At 34.6% G+C, this 21,903-nt stretch overlaps 3 protein-coding genes across 7 annotated transcripts; 2 read left to right on the top strand and 1 right to left on the bottom strand.

The window, feature by feature from the left end:
• The first annotated feature begins 519 nt into the window (after positions 1-519).
• On the top strand, positions 520-6,845 carry LOC18427203 (BAG family molecular chaperone regulator 3). The gene is made up of 4 exons (XM_088857376.1): positions 520-945; positions 1,080-1,336; positions 3,115-3,261; positions 6,385-6,845. Exons 1-4 carry the CDS (start codon positions 729-731, stop codon positions 6,532-6,534), a joined length of 771 nt encoding a protein of 256 aa, XP_088713502.1. The 5' UTR covers positions 520-728; the 3' UTR covers positions 6,535-6,845.
• A 435-nt stretch (positions 6,846-7,280) lies between these two features.
• LOC18427204 (pentatricopeptide repeat-containing protein At4g21065) lies at positions 7,281-9,542 on the bottom strand. Its single transcript, XM_011622511.3, has one exon. It carries the CDS (start codon positions 9,213-9,215, stop codon positions 7,308-7,310), a length of 1,908 nt encoding a protein of 635 aa, XP_011620813.2. The 5' UTR covers positions 9,216-9,542; the 3' UTR covers positions 7,281-7,307.
• A 6,048-nt stretch (positions 9,543-15,590) lies between these two features.
• On the top strand, positions 15,591-20,835 carry LOC105420106 (uncharacterized). Of its 5 annotated transcripts, none has more exons than XM_020662922.2 (6): positions 15,591-15,758; positions 15,878-15,947; positions 17,056-17,163; positions 19,197-19,380; positions 19,627-19,970; positions 20,059-20,835. In XM_020662922.2, the coding sequence occupies exons 5-6, from the start codon at positions 19,629-19,631 to the stop codon at positions 20,623-20,625; spliced, it is 909 nt and encodes a 302-aa protein (XP_020518581.1). In that variant the 5' UTR covers positions 15,591-15,758; positions 15,878-15,947; positions 17,056-17,163; positions 19,197-19,380; positions 19,627-19,628; the 3' UTR covers positions 20,626-20,835. The 5 variants fall into 5 exon arrangements, with proteins under 5 accessions (XP_020518581.1, XP_020518579.1, XP_020518580.1 ...); XM_020662920.2 differs by having other exon boundaries at positions 19,197-19,395; XM_020662921.2 differs by having other exon boundaries at positions 19,152-19,395.
• Positions 20,836-21,903: the final 1,068 nt, after the last annotated feature.

Genomic DNA, 21,903 nt, shown 5'->3' with positions numbered 1-21,903 from the left:
CAATACTAAAACGACCTTTTTCGATGGATTTTTGAGGTGCATATGTATTTCTGCATTGTTGCTACCTTATAAAAACTTTTCCCTTACTATTTATCCTACAAAGTCATGAATAAAAAGACAAACACAATAATATCCTAATAAAACCCCCCAGTTTTACTAATTTTTCACGTTCTTAGGGCTTGAGACGAGTACTGATAATTGGACTTTACTCTCCCACGTGAGCGTCACCTCCAACATGTGCGCCTTTCTTTGCAACGAGGTCCCCGCTTTGTTTCTTATTACACATAAGCCTACGGACCAATGGAAACACTCCACGTGGCACGAGGTGATTAGTCTAGGTCGCCTTCCCGGGGTCCCTGGATGCTCCTCCCTCACCAGCACGTAAACTGTCGGCAACCCGCCATTCTCCGCCACGTGGCACTCAACCGATGGTCCCGATTGAGACACGTGGAAGTCAGACATTGGTCAGATCCCCCTCATCCCTGCCGCTTATAAATATAGCAGCTCCTAAGCCAGAGTGTCGGCAAACAAAATATAGAAATTTCTCTTCAAAAAAAAATAGAAAATAACTTGAATCCTCATTTTCTGCCATTTTTCTTCGTTTCTTCAAAAGAATAGAGAATTTGATCTTTGGAGGTGCTGGTTTTCCTCAGGAAGACGTTTATGTGAGATTGGTGGATTTTTCTCACAAGGATTCGGCGGGTGGAATTCGCTGAATTTCCATTAAAATGAGGAGATTGAGCTTCAGCAGGAGTGGTTCAAAGAATGGGGAGATGAATGAGGGGTCGAAAGAGGGGAAGATAGAGTGGGAGATGAGGCCCGGGGGGATGTTGGTTCAGAAGCGGTGTGAAGTTCCCGACGGCTCTTTGGCCCCGACCGTGCGGCTGAGAGTCGCATATGGGGCGTTTCGATACGATATCTCTGCTGACCCACAATCGACATTTGGTAAAAATATGAGTCTGAGTCTCTTCGGGCTTTTTGTTATCTTGTTTTTAGAATGCTGGTTTTGATTTTGATTTTTTATTGGAAAAAAAGCTCTCTGTCTCTCTAAGAATAGAGTTATTCTTGCAATTTTTCAGGGGAACTGAAAAAGTTGCTTAGTAGTGAGACTGGACTACAACCAGGGGAAATGAGCATCAGTTTTAGGGGTAAAGAGAGAGAAAATGGAGATTATTTGGATAATTGTGGTGTGAAGGATCGTTCCAAAGTTGTGGTGATCGAGGACCCCACCAGTCGGGAACGAAAATTCATCGAAATGAGGAAGAAAGAGAAGATCCAAAGCGCCCACAGAGCAATTTCAGATATTTCAATAGAGATTGACAAATTGTCTGAGCAGGTTAATTCATTTATTTGTTTTTATCATATTTTCTTCTGTTTTTAACCTCTTTTTTTCTCTTACTATCTCTTTCCTAATTTTTTTTTTTTTATCCAAACATTTTTTAAGGTCTTAAATCACCACAAACAAAATTCAAGAAACAAGAAAGGCAACAAGAAGAATGAGAAGGGTAATATTTGTAATTTTTAAGTCAAAGTTTAAATGGCTGAAAGGTTCTCTGCTTTCATTGTTGGTGATAATTTACTGTGTGCTCAGTGCTCATAGTGAAATGACCAAAATACCCTTGCCTTGGATTCTACGAAACTCCCGCTTGAAAAGAAAAGACCACCAAAAAGGAATCGCGTTATAATAGGCTTTAATATTTGGGAAAAGTTTATATAAGGTTGGAACCTTAAAATGTAGAATCACATATGCACCTCAAAAATATATCGAAAATCTTGTTTTAATGTCAACGAAACACTCTAGTCGATCATCTCGACATCGAAATGTATGAATATGGAAAAAAAAAGTTTTTGAATCTCGAAAATAATGCATCTTGCAAGAATTATCTAGCCCGTTCATTTTCATAATTTTAACTATTTTTGAAATTTAAAATTTTTTAATTAGATACGAAAATATATTTTAAGATAATACTAAGAATTTTTTAAAACAAAAGTACATGCTATGATAAATTTTTAAGGTGCACCTTAATAGGGTTGTTTACCGCACGCTAAAATATCTCTTTATCCCCTATTTTTAACTTCTATATATCACGAGACCCTTCGACCATAAATTTTTATCTAAACAAACATTAAAATAATACCTTATTCAAACTCTATCTCTCTAAACTCCATATCTCTCTTCGCTTCTTAGTGAGTTTACCGGCTAAGGGCTTCGCTTGAGCTTGAACACGAGCACACCTTCTTATGTGAGAGAGAGATAGAGTTTGGGTTTTAAAAAGAGATAGAGTTTTAGAGAGAGAGATGGAGTTTGAGTTTTAAGGAGAGAAAAACAATGGTGGGAGACAGAGATAGAGTTTTTGAGAGAGAAATAAAGTCCTTTCATAAATTGTTAAAGTCAATAATACATGGTCAAAAAAGTTTGAGGTGGGAAAATAAAAAGATGAGTTTACCAATAATATTTTCAATTCTTGAGTCCAATGAGATATAAAAGTTAAAAATATGAAATAATATGATATTTTCCCTAATATTTAACCCTAAATTTTGCTATAAGAAATTTCCAATTATTTAGTTGGAACCATGATCGGCAAAACTCATTAACAAGGAGTTTTTTATTGGAAAATACTCTAATTTTTTAATAGCATCTTAATGTGTGATTTTTAAAATAGCTTTAGAAGCAAAGTATTTTGAAGAAATAAATATTGGTCTAGTTTCTAATTAATTTTTTTTAAAAAATAACTTTCAAAGATGGACATGGCCCTAAACAATCAAATTAGCCTAAGCTAGTCATAGCATATTGTGATATAAAGTATCAACATTGTTTGGTTTTTTTAGGGGGTATGCTAGAAATTGAATGTAATGTCTCGTGTTGCTAATGTCAATTGTTAACTACTGAAGCACGAGCTCAATTCCTATTTAGTATTGATTCATTAATTTGTTGTTTACATTGTTAATTGAACAATTAACTGCCTCTCCTTGTGCATGTACACCCCATTTTTTAAAATTCCTGCCGTTCATTATTTCCTTTTTGCATTTCTCTTTTCTTGATATTTTTATTTCTAATTTTATTTTCTTTATTTTCTTTATTTTATTTTTTCTTTCTTTTCTTTGCAAATGCAGATTTCTAGCATTGAAAAATCAATAGCAAATGGTAAATCAGTGCCTGAGGTTCAAATCGCTACCTTAATTGAGTTGTTAATGAGGCAAGTTGTGAAGCTTGAGAGGATCCCCACTGAAGGAGAGGCCACCACTCACAAGACAATCCAGGTCAGTTAAGTTAATTTGATTCTCTCTTTCCTTGGAGAAAACAAAGAAAAAAGATAAAAGTTTTCATTGCCTCTTAATTCAATGGATTGGTTTTCTTGAAATGCTTTTTTGTGGTATATGTTTGCTTAGGTCCACAATTTAATGATCCTCGGGCTTGAAATCCAAGTTACCCACACTAGGTCGAGGCCCACAATTTAGATGTGAGGCCCACATATGGTTTCCACCATCTAGATTTTTTAGGCTCAACACAACCACCAATAAAATAACGAAAAAGTTTATATAAGGATGCTACCTTATAATGTAGAACTACGGATACCCCTCAAAAATCCATCTGAAAAGGTAGTTTTAATGTTAAAAACCCTTTGATTGGTCATCGAGATGTATCATTATGAAAAATAAAAAAATTTTAAGTCTCAGAAATAGTGCATTTTACAACATATTATCTACATTGTCCATTTTCAAGATTTTCATATGTTTATAGATCTACTTGATTTTAACCATTCTTAAAATTTAAAATTTTATAATTAGATATAAAAATAGATTTTGAGATAATCCTAAAAACATTTTACATCAAAATTATATACATGATAAAATTTGAAGGTGCACCTTCCCTCTACACCTACGGATGTGTCCGTATGCAAACTGCACCCATAAAATAAAGAAAGGAAAGATAAACAATGAGGGTGTATAGTGTAGTCTTGAGGGAGCTTGTTATAGAGTTATTCCCTTGGTTAAACGTCCTCCTTATAGCGTAGACCTCCAGGAGCTTGTTATAGACTTACTCCCTCGGAGGAATTCTTTCCGAAATCCACTTTGGAATTCATATTAGTACGTTTGGGCATCAAGCAATGCACCTAAGTTTCCTTCCAAAAATCTATGTTAGAGATGGATTTTGAATCTAAAATTTTACATGTCGATAATCTAAACCCCCATATGACTATGAATCTAAAAAAAACATAGTTTTTTAACATTAAAATAGACTATTTTAAACTTTGTATTTGGACATTTTATTGTAATTATTTGCATATCATCATGCACTATATTTTGAGTTGCAAATTCATGGGTCTAAAGCGGAAATGCATCAAGAAGGACTTAGGATGTGTTTGATATCCTAAATCTATCTTAATAATGAGTTTTTTTTTTTTTTGGAAGGGAATTGCATTTGAATAGGTGTGTCAGGAAACACACCATAATTTTACCTTTTTCTGAACGAAGATTTTTTTACTATTTCTATTACGTTAATACAAAGTCAATATTTTCAACAAAAAAAAAAAAACAACTTTTTTCAGAGAAAAAAAAATCGAATCTGAACTTCCTAAATACTTAGATGTGACCGTCCAAATATTGGATAGTAACTATCAATCTTTGGGATGTTATTTCTTTGAGGCACTTATAAAGAACAGACGATTCTTTCTTTTCTTTTTTTGGTGGGGTGGGGGAGATTTCTCCTTCAGCCAAGGAAATTTAGGTCCTGAAATTACTCGTAGATAAGGTTTTTCGCCAAGGGAGTGAATATAGGATATACTCTGGGGCGCATATAATCTGTTTGTACAAACAATAAGTGTCCTTATATAAAGGAAAAAGTTTATATAGGGTTGCAACAGTAAAATGTAGAATTATAGATGCATCTCAAAAATCCATCGGAAAATATTATTTTAATGTTGAAAAATCCTCTAATTGATCATCTCGACATCGAGATTAACGAACATGAAAACAAAAAAAAAAGATTTTAAATTTCAGAAATAGAGTTTCTTGCAACACATTATCTAGACCGTCCATTTTCAAGATTTTCATATGTTTATAGATCTACTTGATTTTAACTATTTTTAGAGTTTAAAATTTTATAATTAGAGATAAAAATATATTTTCAGATAATCTTAAGAATTTTTTACATCAAAATTATGTGCTATGATAAAATTTGGAAGTGCTCCTTAATTGGATTGTTTAAAGTTGCAACCTTATATAAACCACACCCTTATAAAAATAGGGGATTATGATCTCATTTTTTGTAGTATATATGGCGGTTCCAAAAGTAGTAAGCGCTTAATCTTTTGTGCTTTTGTCTAAGTCATTCATTCTTAGGGACTCACTCATGGCCCTGTGGTTTGTCCTTTTTTTCATACATGGTACTTATTTTAGTATAGTAAATGATTTTTTGTTGACATTAAAATAAAAAGAAGATAAATAGGCAAAAGGTCCCAATGCACTTTCTTTGTCTGTACAAAGCATTTTATCTCAAAGGGACCTAAAGGTCATTTTCGGTTTTATGTAAGTGGCTTGAAATGTTTTTGTTTTTGTTTTAGTACTGAGAAAGAAGGAACAGAAAGACCATATAATTGTTTAATTTTTATTTATGAGATTTTAATATTACGAGATTATTTATCTTTAGTATAAAGAGGTCACAATTAATCTTAACCATTAAATGTTTAATTGGATTGCTTGGGGTATGTCACGAAATTTAAGAATTTTTTTGTCACATGTACACTTGCTACACTTTAATTTAAAATTTGATAGACAAGAGCTATTGTGGCCTTTTGTACTAAAACTATACCTTTCCCTTTCCCGGTGCGGTTCGTATAGAGCCAAGGCTCTAAGCAATCAAATGAGGGCCCACTTTCAAATGTCTATAAATGTGGTTTCAACATTGGAAATCTTTGGCTAGCTTGAAAATATATTTTCATCTTTAATTATAAAATTTAAAGCTTTGAAAATAGTATAAATCGAGCTGATCTATGACAATTTGAATAATTTAAAAATTGACGATCCAAAAATGCGTTACAAGATGCACTATTTCCAAATCTTGAAATCCATTTTTTCTCAAGTCTATGCATTATGATGCCGATATGATCAATTTGAGGATATTTGAGCATCAAAACAACTTCTTTTAGTGAAATGTTTTAGGTAAAGCTCTAATTTGATTGTTTAGAGCCTAGGCTCTATATAAACTTTTCCCTTTTCTTTATTACAATCATCCCAGCTGTGCAAAAGACAGTTTTGCCAAGTTTAAGAAAGTTTTTCTACTTAAAACACATACAAACAAGAGAGAGCTAAGCAGAAAGAAGTTGTTACATATTTATCTATTTTCAGGTGGTTTGATGTTGATTGGTATGTGTTGCTTTGCAGTCAAGAAGAGTGCAAAAGTGTGTAGAGAGCCTAGATGTTCTCAAGGTCTCAAATGCAAGGCAAAAGGATGTTATCATAACAACAAAGTGGGAGACATTTGAGCCCCAAACCCAACCCCCAATTTCAACACCTTGGGAATTCTTTGATTGATCACTCATTGAAAGAGACCCCAATTTCATCACTTTGGGAATTCTTTAATTGATCACTCATTGAGAAAGAGAGAGAGAGAGAGAGAGAGAGAGAGATCTAAAAGGGACTTTTAAGAGAGAGAGAGAGAGAGAGCTAAAAGGGACATTTAGTGCTGCATGGGCTTTTATAGAGAACTGAAGATTGGGTCTCTCCAATTCATTCTTGTAATGGGAAACTTCACTGCTGGGCTTGTTACATGTACAACCCTGGTGTAGGGATATTTACATTTGTACTATAAATGTAAAAAACCATGAAATTGTGGTGATGCAAAATAACTCTCTCTCTCTTTCTCTCTCAACAAATTACCATGAAAACTGGTGATCCAAAACAACATGCTCTCTCTCACACACACATCAAACAACTATGATCCAAAACATGTTCTCTCTCTCTCACACACATCGAATAACTAAAAGCAGGTGATGCAAAACATGTGCTCTCTCTCTCCCTCTACCCCCCAACCCCCAACCCCCACCCCCCACCCCCCGCCCCCCTCCACCCACCCCCCACCCACGCCCCCGCCCCCGCCCCCGCCCCCGCCCCCAGCAAGCTTGTTAACATTCATACAAACTCAACACACGACCACTTGTTCTCCTTTTTCCTGGCCCCTAGAAAAGTTAGTTAAATACAATTTCCAACACAGTGCACAAAGCCACCTCTCTCTCTGCCCCGTAAACAAGATGGTTAGCATTCCTACAAACTCCAACGCAGTGCACAATACCATTATTACTGTAAATTCACCAATAATCGTTACAAGAACAAAATCCATCTTTAAAATGGTGAAACCTACTCCGATCTCTCACTATTATCTCTCTCTCAAAGATCTTTGCAATGATCTTTGTAGCAGAATGACAGTCATGGCACACTCTAAGGTTCTTTACCACCCTTATCGGTGCCCCCCTCGGCATGTTAATAAGCCCAAATGCGATTGCCAACTTCTCACTGTGATAAATAAGCGCGCTTTCTCTCTCTTCCTCGTCGATATCAGCAAACACATTCGAAGTAACAGGCACATGACCATGAAACCTGAGCTTCTCTGCAATCTCTCTAAGCATCTCATATATCTCTCTAGATTGCGGGTGCGTCCTGTCTCCTCTAATGAACTCATGAACCTTGTTATTATGTTCGATTAAGCTGTAACCCGGTGTTTTCTTCACTTTCTCTCTCACCATCATCGATCTCTCTCTTTGCGCATCCGACCACCTTCCATCTGATGCATATAAGTTAGATAGAAGAACATAATCACCGCTATGTCTCGGTTCGAGCCGACCCAATTGGGCTCGAGCCAATTCACCAAGCTCTACATGTCCATTAATGGCACAGGCACCCAACAAAGTCCTCCAAATAACTGCATTAGGCTCAATAGGCATCTCTCTCATGAATTCATGGGCTTCTCTCACTAAACCAGCCCTCCCCAAAAGATCAACCATGCAGCCATAGTGCTCAATTTTGGGCTCTATACCATAATTATCTCTCATACTCTTGAAATACTTAAAACCTTGGTCTACCAAACCAGCATGGCTACAAGCATACAACACCCCAACAAATGTTATCTCACTAGGTCTCACCCTTTCTCTCTCTAGACCACGGAATAATGCGAGGGCCTCGATTGCCAGCCCATGGGCTGCAAGCCCACAAATCATTGCAGTCCACGAGACCACGGTCCTCTCAACCATGTCATCGAACACTTCTCTCGCTCCAAAAATGACCCCCGATTTGCTATAGAAATCGATCAAAGAGTTCAAGACATGGGTATTAAAGTTTAACCCGAGTTTAATTGCATAGTTATGGACCCTTTGGCCTAAATTAAGAGCACCAAGCTCAGCGCAGGCCGATAATAAGCTCACAATTGTAAACCCATCAGGCTCCAGGCCCATGGGCCCAGGGCCTACATGCCCACCACGCATTCGATCGAAGAGAGTCAACGCCTCGTTCGGCCGGCCATTGATGGCGAAACCATTAATTATCGAATTCCAAGAGACAAGGTTCTTCAGGGGCATTTCAGTGAACAGTTGGTGCGCGCGCTCCGGCTCACCACAGGCCGAATAGGCATGGATAAGGGCATTTTGGACAAAAACCAAAGAACCAAACCCGTCTTTTAAGGCGTTGCAATGGATTTTCTCGCTCTCCCTGAGAGAATTCAGCATTGCACAGGCCTTAAGAGAGAAAGGGTAGGTGTGGGTATCAGGGGCAATTCCGTCATTTACCATCTGGTGGAAAAAATCAATGGATTTTTGGGCCTGCTCTTGGTCAGAGAAGCCTTTGATCATAGTGTTCCATGTGAAAGCATTTGGGAATTGGATGTGAGAGAAAATGTTGAGGGCGTAGCGCATTGGGGTAGAGAGAGAAACTAGAGAGAAGATGAGGTGTTTTCCGACGAGTGGGTCCGAGGGGGCGACGCCATTTCGGAGGCCGAAGGCGTGGATTTGCTTGACAGAGGGGAGAGAATTGCAGTTTTGGAGGAGGGCCACGCATTGGTTTGGTATGGTTTTGGGCAATGGGTAATATGGGGAGTTTGTGAAGGTTCTGGGTTTTAGAGAGAGAAAGGAAGGGAGAGGAGAGAGAGTGGGGTTCTTGAAAGCGGGGACAGAGGAAGGGCGAGGAAGAGGCATGAAGCTTTGGCTGGGGATAGGATTTATGTGCATTTCTGCAGTATGTCATAAATAAGGGGATAATGAGCCGGGTCGAAGACAATGTGTACCTCGTCGGGCCGTGGCATGGCCTAACTCAGTGCCATTTCCTTTTTATGAATTCATAAAATAATAATAATAATATTTAGCGATCTGCCCTAGGGTTTTAAAACCCACCAATCAATATTAGGAATCAGTAATCACCGATTTGGATTAGGAATCAGCCTAGATCGAACTCATTTACGGGACAGTATTGGTGCCCGCCCAATCCCAAAACCCCACTTTTGTATTTTTGTATGGAATGCCGTAGTCGTTTTATAGTAATATGATAAAACAATCATAAAAAACCATACTAGTTTGACTCCAATTTTTAAATATGAACAATTTCATTAGGATAACCATATATATATATATATATATTTATTTATTTATTTATTTATTTATTTATTTATTTGCATCGTTCTCCTAAGAGAAGCTCAACTTCGAGCTTATTGAACTAAAATATTCAAAGGCTTTCTCAAAAGTTTATGATACAGTCTCAACTTTATTCTCGGTATTTTGTCTCTAATAAACTAATTCGTCAAATACTTTGCATGCAACTTGAAGCATAACATTAAGATCCCAAGCTTAATTTTAATTTTTCCTTCAAACTCACAATGTTGGATTTCAAATACTGCATCGCACATATCTTCATCTTCATAATTGATTTTCAAAATTTATTGTAAGTTTGGGTTATTAACATCGTTTTATGTATCGAGAGCTACCTCTTCATATTATTGTTCTTCTTGTTGCCATATACTAAGGTGATATTGTAGATATTCATGTAATGATATGTGAAGGTATTCCATGTGTTTATCGAATTGTCGATCCAATTACTCAAATATCTTATAAAATCGATTTAAACGCTCCCTATAATATATGGATATATGATCTCAATGTTCTACTACCAACTGATGTAGGGGAAAAATAAATTAAAAAAAATAAAATAAAATAAAAAATGGTTGAGAGGTCATACTATATACCATGGTTTACAAGGGAGTCCACTCAAGATCTTTTCACAAGATCAAACTCTTTTTTTATTCTTCAATCAATCTCAACAAATAAGGGACATCTTCCTTTTAAGTATAAACTTATGATGAATAATAATAATGTCTAACATATTATAACCAATCCAACCATATTAATCCATATCTTTATCTATCTTTTAAAAAAAAAACTAAAATTTCAATTCTATCCCTTAAATCTCTAGAACTAAAAAAAGATAAAGAAAACTAAAAATCAAAATAATATGCTTTTTAAGTCAAATGAAATATAAAAATAAAAAATCATTTTTTATTTGCATCAATGATAATAAAGCCATCACAAGATTTAAAAACGGAAAAAAATCCTACTTTCTAGGATGTGTTTTCTAATTTTGTTTTTTTTTTAATTATTAATAAAAAAAATTTTTGTTAGGGTACTCACACTATGGAGTAATTTATCATTGTACTCACTATGGAGTAATTTATCATTGTACTCAACAATTTTGGACACTTACGTACATTTTTTTATACATGACACACTTTTTAGTAAGGGCATTTTTGTTTATTTGGAGAGCTATGACATTATCCACATAGGGTGTAATATTACTACATAGACACACTAGTGGTATTTAATGCTCCATGTGGGTGCTGTCATAACCCATGCGGATGATGTCACACCCCTCCTGATGACAAAAATTACCCATGTGAATAGTATATTAGTGTAAAAAATTGTTAAGTACAATGATAAATTACTCCATAGTGTAAGTACCCTAATATAACCCATAATAAAAATAATGAATATTTAAAAAGGGTGCGGTTTGAATGGAGCCTATGCTCTAAACAATCAAATTAGAGCCTACCTTTAAATAGTGTTGAGAAATATTGTTTCAATACTATAAATCTTTGTGATAGCCTTAAAATATATTTTCATATTTATTTATAAAGTTTAAAACTTCAAAAATAATATAGATTGACACATCTATGAAAACTTGAAAATTAACAGTAAAAAAATGCATTATAAAATACACTATTTCCAAAACTTGAAATTTATTTTTTTCTCATGTCCATGCATCTTGATGTCGAGATGATCAATTTGAAAATATTTAGGCATCAAAACAACATCATCTAGTGAAATTTTCGAGGTATCTCCAAGTATTTTTTACCCATTTTTTCAATAGATTAGGGAATTACATTTTGAAGGTGCTAATTAGGGGTGTCAACGATAGGAATGGAAACCACGATGTGGTAACTGGATGTAGGGATGCTACCACCACAACCCTATCCCCTTTCCTACCTTAGATGAGGTTTTATCCAAAGGAGAATGTGCATTCTACCTTCGAGAGAGTAGGATATCTTTTGGCTTCATTATATTACTCTAGAACAGTGGCATGAGACATTCCTTTTTTAAATCTATCCAATGTTTCCAATATGTTGGCCAATTGGGGTAACCTAAATCTTTACTTGATGTGGTGAGGTCCCAACAACAATGAATCAAACACCTAAACAAAATGTTAAAGAACAATAATACTATATTTAAAAATAATATAGAAATAAGTAAAATGGAAAATCACCAGACCACAATACAAGTAAAAGTATAAGTCGCACACAAATTTACATGGTTCACCGAAAAGAGGCTACATCCACAGGCAAGAGGTAACGATGCATTCATTGTTAATGGAAAAAATTTACATGTTTATGAGTTTTGTAAAAATTACCTCATACAATAACAAATCAAACTTAAATATTTTTTTTTCAACCACAATACCACCATCAATTAACTCATTTCTTCATTACCGTCAACCATCACCATTGTTATGAAGAAATGGCGACAACATCCGGCCCAATATGAAACTGCAATGATGCTAGTGTTTGTGAAAAAAAAACCCATTTTTTATCCCACATGCTTCTCTATAATTCTTTTTCATTTTCTCTTTGCAAATGCACTTCTATGAGTTTCCATAAATGTTTATTTTCTATAATAAAAATATCCCTTAACAAAGAGGAAATCTCATATAAGAGGGATCTTTGCATCACATCCCAACACCATATCACCCATTATAAATCCATTTGTTAAAATTTTTATTTTGTTTTGTTTTTAAATATTATTTGAAGGAAAAATTTTCTATATTTCCCCTACAGTATAGAAGATCTATGCTTCTCCTACTATCCAGCCGTCCAATTTTGATCAAGAGAGCCACTCACTGTTTGATCTTAGATCAGATGTCTCAAAGCATTTTATTTTTAGTTTTTTTTATACAAAATGTATGAATATGAAATTTGGTACATGCCATCTTTTCTTTGGGATGCACCTATAAAAAAATATTAAAAATAAAATTTCGATAAAATATAATGACTAAAATACCCCTTGAAAAAATCAGGGGTATTTTGGTCATTCTATTTTATTGAAAATATTGTTTTATATTTTTCGTTAGTGTGAATTTAATAGAGAATTGGACGTACAAATTTTATTGTCAAAATAGTTTATAATAAAAAATAAAAAATAAAATAGTACAGAGACGTGACCTTGTGACTAGGGCAATCTTAGCCCTCCATTCAGAATGGATGGTTGGATAAGGAGAAATATATAAATTTTATCATAGTGGACAACTCACACTACAAATCTAAAATTTGGAACACTAGCATGCCCCAATTATGATGCAAGGACCAAGCCTAAGCTAATACATGAGGAGATGACCCACTTTGAAAGGGGTGCAAGTGGCATATGGATGCATCTGTAGTTGTAGAGGTAAGGACTACCTTCAAATTTTATCATGGTATATAATTTTGATGTAAAATAGTATTAGGATTATCTTAAAATCTATTTTTATATCTAATTATAAAATTTAAAATTTTAAAAATAGTTAAAATCAACTAGATTTATAAATACATGAAAATCTTGAAAATAGACGGTGTAGTGTTATAAAATATACTATTTTTGAGACTTAAAATTTTTTTATTTTTCATGATCCATCTCGATGTTGATATTTTCAATATTAAAATTACCTTTTCCGATGGATTTTTGAGGTTCATCCGTAGTTCTACATTATAAAGTTGCATCCTTATATAAACTTTTTTCATTTGAAAGATAGTGTTTGTCATTTTGTATAAAGAAAAGGGTCAAACGATTACTGTACCTCGAGCCCAAAGGAGACCGTTATCTTCCCGCCACTAAACAAAACTGGAAGGCCTGAGGAAACGCGGGAGTTAAAAGCTCGGAATTTTGAATATTTAAATTTTTAGACTTTTGGAAAACATATAAAAAGTTTCTATACAATTTTGGTGAATTGTAAAAGGGATTGTATACAAGGTCGCTCACAATTTTTCCAATCATTTGATGTGAAATCTAGTATTTTATATTAGGTGTAGTTTTTATAAATCGTCAATCATAACAAATAAAAATAAGGCGATTTTTTAAAACTTGTTTAAAGATGCAATTCTAGTGTGGAAAATTAATATAATGGGCTAAAAAACTATTTTCATCCTTAATTGGGAAATTTAAAGCAAAAAAAATTAGTATGGATCAAACAATAAATACTTATTTTTTTTGAAAATGGACGATCTTGATAATATGTTATAAGAAATATTACTTTTTCCTCTCTCTCTGTATGTCATTATTTTTTTTCATTTTTTCCAAACTATCTGATACAGGATTCAAGTTCATTTACCAACTTTATCCAAACAAAAAGGTCATTTGGAAACTTGAATTTTTTAATCTATTATTTTGAGTAAAGTTTTGAACTTAGTTTTGCCGGAAAAAATACAAGTGTGCTAAGTTTAAGAGCTATACTTCACGCTAATGACGTGTAAAATATTATGTTTGGAACTTTTTTTCCTTAGATCCTGTTTCTATGCGGCCAGGCCCGTATTTTTATGCATGCATATGTAAAAATGCGGGTCTCTTAATAAATTTATTTTTGAGATGGTTAAGAGTTAATTTTTAATAACATGTAATCTCTAATATGGAGATCATGAAAATGAATAAATAAATAAAATTTAAAAACTAAAAATAATAATTCTAGTAAGAAAACATTTGAGCGGTTAGTTTCTATTGTTTCCATTGCAAAAATGCGATTCAGCCTACATGAAACAATTTTTTTTTTTTTTTTGGGGTGAGTCAGTGGGGAGAAGACCGCCCCCATCCTAGGTAAAAATTGGGCATATGATGTAGCATTGCAAATCGTCTAGCACTAACCAATTAATCTTGGGCTCTTTTCTTACTGTGTAGAACTTCAATTCTTGAGCCCAGCACACAATAAAAGCAACATTTGCCACCACAAATCTGAAAAAAAAGTTTGAAAATTTGAAAGCCCACCACAAACCTGCAAAAAAAGTAACGTTTTGAACTCAAAGTTCTGAATTGAAGGTAATATGAAAAAAAAGAATTGAAAAATACTAAAGGGATTCGGGCTTGGACTTAAGTAGTTCAATTAATTTTTACAACCTTATATCTTAGGTTTGATTTCTAAAAAACATAATTATACCTATAAAAGGAACTTAAACTTGACATATGAAATACTTGGGTTTTTTTTTTTTTTTTTTTTTTTTTTTTTTAAAAAAAAAGCAAATGAAATACTTGGGCCTTTTTTTTTTTAATTCCAAAAATGTCCAGATCTTTTACCCATAAGAAAATTGATTTGATAGGGTTGCAACCCTATTAAAATAAGTATATCCTCACTTCATAACTCATTGAAAATTATAAGTAAAGCATTAAAAAACCTTTACATCGATCATCTCGACTTGAACATTATGGTTGTGAACAAAAATTAGGATTTCAATATCTAAAATAGTATATATTGTAACAAATTTTCTAGACCGTCAATTTTACTTTAAAAGTAAGCGTTCCTAAATCAATAAGACTATTTTTTGATAAATTGATTTATAACCATGATAGAAATTTCTAAACAAGGATTTTAGGTGAGGTTTTCTTTTGTTTTCATAAACCTTATGCCTCACATGTTTATATAGAGCCGAGGTTCTAAACAATCAAATTCGAGCTTACCTCAAAAATTTCACTAGAAGAAATTGTTTTGATGCCCAAATATGATCAAATTGATCATCTCGATATCAAAATACATGGACATGAGAAAAAAATGGATTTTAAGTTTTGGAAATAGTGTATTTTGTATCACATTTTTTAATTGTCAAGTTTCAAGATTTTCAAGTTTTCATAGATTTGTCGATCTATGCTATTTTTTAAGATTTAAACTTTATAAATAAAAATAAAAATATATTTGAAGGCTATCATAAAGATTTTAAGTATTGAAACCAATACTATTTGAAGATAGGCTCTAATTTGATTATTTACGGCCTAGGCTCTATACAAACCGCACCCTTGCATAAATTTATGTAAAAATATTTTTAGGCCTGCACTTTCAGAGCAAAAATATTTTTAGCACCCACACTTCAGATCCTGTCTCTCTAAAATTGATCCTGAGAATCTCGGAAACTTTTCTCTAACCGTTTTTTTTATCCCTATCTTCCTCTGTTTGAAAGAGAAACAAAAATAATGGCGGATTCGGAATACTTGGATAAGATGGTAAGAGAGCTAAAATGCCCCTCCTGGTAAATCTTGTATTTTGACCTATTTTCTTTGATTTTTAGCTATTAAATCTCATTCATTTGATTTATTCTCGATGAATTTGTTTCATATATAAGGTTTTGAAAGTGGACTTCTGCAACTGTTACTGCGGCTTGAGTCTTCTCAACTCTGCTGTTTCTCTCACATGTAAGAAACCTCTCTCTCTCTTGTGGGTTATGAATATGTTTATTTCTTTCTGCCTTCCTCCCTCCCTCCCTCCCTCGCTCCCTCCCTCCCTCCCATATCTTGTGGGGTAATGGGTTTTGGTTTTCTTGATCAGTGGTTTAATTTTTTTGTGATATTCTCACTCTTTTCTGTTCTCTTATTTGTTATATTGGGTTATTTGATTTTTTGTTCTGGGATTATTAGTTGAATTTTTTGTTTTATTTTCACTTCTTTCTGGTCTCTTAATTTCATTTATCGGGTATTTGGGTTTTTTGTTCTGGTTATTGTAGGATGGATTATGGTTTTTATAATTCCCTTTTGATATATGGGTTATATGATAAATATGTTGCTCTGATTTTTATTTTCCTGAGAATTTTTTGGTTTCCTTCGCACTTTTTTTCATTTTTTTTTATATACTCGGGTCTGTTATGAATTTGTTCTGGTTTTGTTTTTGAAGTTGGTAGATTTTTGTACAGTTTGTGTATATACAATTCTTTAAGACTGGAACAAATTGTCCTGTTTGTAAGGTGCCTTATCGTCGGAGCGGTATCTACATATAGGCTCAATTTCTTTGATACATAGAAATAAAGTTACTTTGTTATGGTATGTTAAAAAAAATAATTTATTCTTTCTATCTATCAAGAACCATTGCAAGTTATTGATTGTTCTATTTCTAGATGTTGTATCCCACTTTAATAAACTAGAACCTGGACCATTATTATCACCCTAATTTACATGGGATTAATAATGATTAGTCAACTTAATTCAATCATCAACTTAATGTGTTACAAGTCTAAGAGAATTTTATTGCATGTCTATGAACCATCAATCCATTCCTTGATTGAGGTTGAAGTCTTGGATTATTTGTCGTCCACCAAAGTGCTTCATATACTCACAATTTTTTCAGAGTAGGTTGTTTGACAAGAAATTATCTTTTTTTTTATTTGATGGAAAGAAGATCCATCTCAATTTTTGTTGTTTGAATAGACATTACAGAATTGATTTGGGAAATCAAGGAACTCTCCCTCTCTCTCTATCAATCTATCAATCTCCTCTTTCTTATAAATGGAATTTTATTTTAATATTGCAGAAAGCCGTCCTGTTGCTTATATAGATAACGTGGTGTGCATCTACAAGAGCATGAAAGGGGCTTCTGGGGTCAACAAGTTTGCAATACAAAGTGGAAGATCAACTAAAGGTGAATTTACAGTCACATAATTAACTCAACCCTATGGTCTTGGTTTCCTCCTTAAGTTGGGCAATTTCTTTTTCTCTTTTAGGTTTCTAAATCCAGGATTACGCAATCTTAGACTGGGCTATCCTAAACCTTGTCTCGTAACCGAGGTTTAGCTACAGTAACATAGTTAATGAAATTATGGGGATGGAGAATTTGTAGAGAGGTTGAATTCCCCTTACTGAAATTTGGGGTTCGCCAGAACACCAAAATTCTCCAAGGCAGTGAATAACCCAACCCCTCCCCATGCCCTCTCTGTTCACTCACTCAAGCCCTCCTTTTTCTCTTTACACCCTCTCAAGCTTTCTCCCTGTGTCTCTCTCACATTCTTTCAGGGCTTAATCTGTTTCACATGTGTAACCTTGTCAACAGTCGCAAAGTTTTTATTTGTTTTTTGCATCTTGATATTGGGTTGCTCATACTTTCACGCTTTTTTTAATTTTTAATTTTATTGAGGTGAATGTTATGATTCTTGATCTGTTTTACGGTTCACAGTATAGTTCTTGATTTGGGTCACTGAAAATTCTACATTTTTTTCCTTTTGTGGAGGTAAAATTTTTAGCTCTTGATCTGTTCTTTGGATATCCTGATGTTGGGATGTTGATTTGGGTTTCAAAAATTTCCCATTTTTTATTTATTTTGGAGGTTCTTTGAGTTGGTAATGGCTTTGATCGCTCTACCCTCGTTCTACATGTCTCAATAATTAGTTTTTTTGGGATTTATATTGAGTATTAGCCTTTTATGTAGGTGAATTTGTTTGGCACTACGCTTACTAGGTGAATTTGTTTGGCACTACGCTTACTTGAATAGTATGACATGCTGTATTTGGGCTTTTGTACATATTTATAGATAGCTTAGTGGTCTAGAATAAATAAGTGATATTTTATTATGTCTAGTATTGCAGATGCTGTGCTGTAAGTAGGTGCATTTTGGTGCCATTTGCCTACACATGGGTTGTTACTATTTTTTGTATTGTGGCTTTCTTTGCTCCTTGTGTGATTATTTTTGGTTGCCTTTTTTACTGATATTCTTTATGCGGTTTTAACTTTGTGTTTGTATTATGACTTTGTTTTCCTCATATGAACCTGTGCTGTTGCTGTAATTGTTATCGCCAATTTAATTGATTTACTGCAATGTTAAGTTCTGTAGATATTTTGTTTGGCGTATTTCTGTTTGCAGGGGTGACGTATTCTGTTCATCTTCTGCTACTTGTATTGCAGTTTGGGGTCTATTTGTTCTCCTCTATTTTAGTTTTCTCTTATTTGATCATTATCATCGTTCTTTTATTTTATTTTTTTAAACAGTTATTCACTTTAAAAGGCTTTTTATCAAGATAGCTATGGTTTTCTTTTCCTCAAATAATTTATACCAATGCCTTTCTGATCATTATCTTATTACCCTTTTTCTTTTCTGAAAGGGCCATTCTCTTATGGCGTGATCCTTCTGAAATCTAGAGTTCATTTGCTTTTAGAGTTATGACAAGCTGATCACTTTATAGGAGTCAGAAATTTCTTAGCCAGTTGCTAGAATAATAGCTTTGAGGAATCCTTTCCACTTGTTTGGAATTGTGCCCTACATTGTCATGGTTTTTCTCACTCAGGTGATCCTCATGCCATGCATATACATTCTCACCTGTGAGCTGCATATTTTGTAGTTCATTCAAAATTAATTGGTGTTGTATTGTTGCGAATCTGAAGAAAATGTTTATGCACTACACACTTCACATGCCACAAGTATTCTGTGATTGAATATTCTCAAAAAAAAAAAAAATTATTCTGTGATTGAACTTTCTATCTAGAACCTCTAATGTTGTCTGTTAATTCTGATTGCATTGATATCAATGTACTATTGTTGAAGATCATAAGTTCTATATTGTTAAAATGCTTTTGATTTTCAATTTCTCTCTACTGTTGGTGAATTTAAAATGTACTTCTTCTACACTATGGTCGTAGCCATCATGGATCCAGATATGACGGTCATGGCATTTTTCTTCTCAGTGCCTTTTTTGTCTGGATTACATGGAAGGAGGAGTAATCGATGAATTATTTGGAGATCTCAAATGCATTGTTTTCTTTGGGTGGGCTTGACCTGACTTGAGTTTAGAAAGACTAGATCAGATTTAAGCCTGATATTGCTATTGGTGTAGAAGAAGGTCCTGCTGGTCAGTAGGTTTGCATGCAAGTAAGCATAGAAAGGGTATGGGTAATGAAAAGCTTCTCTATCTCTGTGATTTTACTTCGGTATTAATATGAAGGATACCTTACTTGACAGGCCTCTAGATTATGCTCTGTTTCATTTTCTTCTTTTTTTTTTGCTTATGCATAGTGGCAACTATTATTACAGTCTGGCAATCTATCTTTGATTAGTCTCAGATTCATAGTATGTTGCTTGGGCTTATTGGTGTTTATGGCCCAAAATTTGTCCTAGGTATGGATAATGAAGTTGTTGCAAGTCAATCAGCATCCAAGGCAAAGAAGCTACAATGGACATGTGTGATGGAGATGGTTTTATTGGAGTTACTTGTTGAGCAAGTCCTCCTATGTGGGAAGCCAGGAAGTGGTTTCAAAAACGAGCAGTGGACTCCTATAGAGACCAAATTTCGTGCCCGACTTGGAATGAACTTGAGAAGAGATAGTTTCAAGAATAAACTAAAAACATGGAAAAATAATTACAAGACAATACAGGAATTGAGGAATCAAATTGGCTTCAGTTGGGATGACAAAATTCAAATGGTTGTAGCCGATGAAGCTCTTTGGGATGAGTATTGTGCGGTGTGTGTCCTCCTTGTTATTTTATGTCATCATTTGATATGTCATGCAATAATTACTTGAATTAATGCATATTACAATAATTATGCAGAGCCATCGAGATGCAAGGCAATTTAAAGGAAAAACCTTCCCTTATTGGAGGGAACTGAGCATTATCATTGGCAATGATATGGCTGAAGGAGCCGGTGCTAGGACACCAAAACTGTTAGAGCTGGACCTTCCAGATAGAAATGAGGGACATGGTGACACAGCAGTGGATGTAGATGCTGATGGTGATGATGAGGAGGTGGGAGACGATGAGGAAGTACTAGAGACACCTCGGCAGTCAAGGAGCATAGGAAGGGGGGCTTATAGACCCACATGTACACCATTATCATCTAAGAGGCCAAAGAAGAAAAAGAAAACCATAGCCAAGGCAATCCAGTCAATGGCAAATGCCATGGCAACAATTGGGGCTGCAATTGATAAAAGGAACGAAGCTAAAAATCCAAATATCCAGAGAGTCTATGATACCATTTCAAAGATTGAAGGCCTCGATCAAAGAGTCGTAATACGAGCATTAAAGGTAATCACTGCTGATGTCAATGCCAGTGAGCTATTCTTGACAATGAATGAGGAGCAAAGGGTCGTCTGGATTGACATGGAGTTTGCTCAGTGAGGCAGATCAAGTTATTGTGGACTTGGTCTTTTATGTTGATATGGACATTTGAACTATGGACTCTTACTAATCCATGGTGGCTGATCTGTAGAATTTGTAACACCTTTATGAGATTTTTTTGGTAGTCGTGGCATATTGGTATTCTTGATAGTTTTGTTGCATGATAATGGACATGAGCTTTTCAAATGCATTTTATAGGGTTTTCAGAAATATGTTCGTCTCTTTTATATCCTCTTTCTATGCCTTTGTATTTGTTAGTTTCTGATCAGCACTTTAGGCGATTGCTGCCTCAAAGCTAAGACCATATGAGCCTTCAAGCTATCCTGATAGAGCCCTGAAGCTTTCATGATGGCATCCAAGTCCCTTCTTCATTCTAAAAAAGCTCTTCAATGGCACCCATGCACTCAATCTAATTTTGGGATTCAGGGCTTGGAGAGTCATCATTTCCCTCATGCTGTCCACCATCACAATCATAGCTACTGCTACTGGTTCACTAACACCGCCTTGCTTCTTTTTTTTTAAGTTCGAGGCATGGGAGTATTGGGTTGGGGCCTCTTAGAACAACTGGATGATGATCTGCCAGTGTTGCTCAATGGCGATGATTCAGCCTCAATTTGGGGAGATTCAAATGGTGTTGATGCACCTGCCACATCACTTGTTGGCATGTTTTCACCGAGGTTCGTGTCGCCCATATCTTCTTGATGTCACGAGAAGAAGATCTAGGAAAGAAAGCCACCACACCATTACACTTCCGACAGGTCTGCTTTAAATAAAGAATCATGTATTAACAAATCATCAAAACCAGTAAGCAATACCTCTTATTCTTTCTCAACATTACCCGCAATGCAGCTATTAGAACAAGTTAACCAAGATGCACTTTGATACAATTACCACTAATGCAGCAACACACTTTTATTCAATTACAGCAAGATAAGCAACATGACCACTAATCATTCAACTCATGCAAACTAACTAGGGCAAAATACTGTCTTGTAACAATATCCAACACTCGTGTATAAATGGACCCAATCATTTCAAAGCAACGACAAACTCTCCAAAGGATTATCAGTTTCTTCATGAATTGACGATGCCGAGATGTTGCAACATAAATTGAAATGGAAAAATGGGTAAAAAAAGGAAAGGATATGGACTTTTACATAAACAGTCAACGAGTAAACAAGGATATGGAAAAATGATGACATTTCTTCATCATGTAATGATAGGATGAACAAACTCAACAATCATTATCCCAAAAAAGACATTAAAAGTCCAAAAAGG

The sequence above is a fragment of the Amborella trichopoda genome, chromosome 2 (genome assembly GCF_054954075.1).
Source record: "Amborella trichopoda isolate Santa Cruz 75 chromosome 2, AtrichopodaSantaCruz75HAP2 v2.0, whole genome shotgun sequence".
Classification (NCBI taxonomy): domain Eukaryota; kingdom Viridiplantae; phylum Streptophyta; class Magnoliopsida; order Amborellales; family Amborellaceae; genus Amborella; species Amborella trichopoda.
This window is presented reverse-complemented; position numbering and strand designations above follow the sequence as displayed.

What these genes read in the sequence shown, in the direction of transcription:
- LOC18427203 (XM_088857376.1), top strand. Translation starts at nt 729, where the DNA reads ATGAGGAGATTGAGCTTCAGCAGGAGTGGTTCAAAGAATGGGGAGATG. An exon ending in TTGACAAATTGTCTGAGCAG is followed by an intron (nt 1,337 to 3,114) that starts GTTAATTCATTT and finishes TTGCAAATGCAG; the next exon opens with ATTTCTAGCATTGAAAAATC. An exon ending in CCACTCACAAGACAATCCAG is followed by an intron (nt 3,262 to 6,384) that starts GTCAGTTAAGTT and finishes GTTGCTTTGCAG; the next exon opens with TCAAGAAGAGTGCAAAAGTG.
- LOC18427204 (XM_011622511.3), bottom strand. Translation starts at nt 9,215, where the DNA reads ATGCACATAAATCCTATCCCCAGCCAAAGCTTCATGCCTCTTCCTCGC.
- LOC105420106 (XM_011622463.3), top strand. Translation starts at nt 17,106, where the DNA reads ATGAAAGGGGCTTCTGGGGTCAACAAGTTTGCAATACAAAGTGGAAGA. An exon ending in AAGTGGAAGATCAACTAAAG is followed by an intron (nt 17,164 to 19,626) that starts GTGAATTTACAG and finishes AATTTGTCCTAG; the next exon opens with GTATGGATAATGAAGTTGTT. An exon ending in TTTGGGATGAGTATTGTGCG is followed by an intron (nt 19,971 to 20,058) that starts GTGTGTGTCCTC and finishes ATAATTATGCAG; the next exon opens with AGCCATCGAGATGCAAGGCA.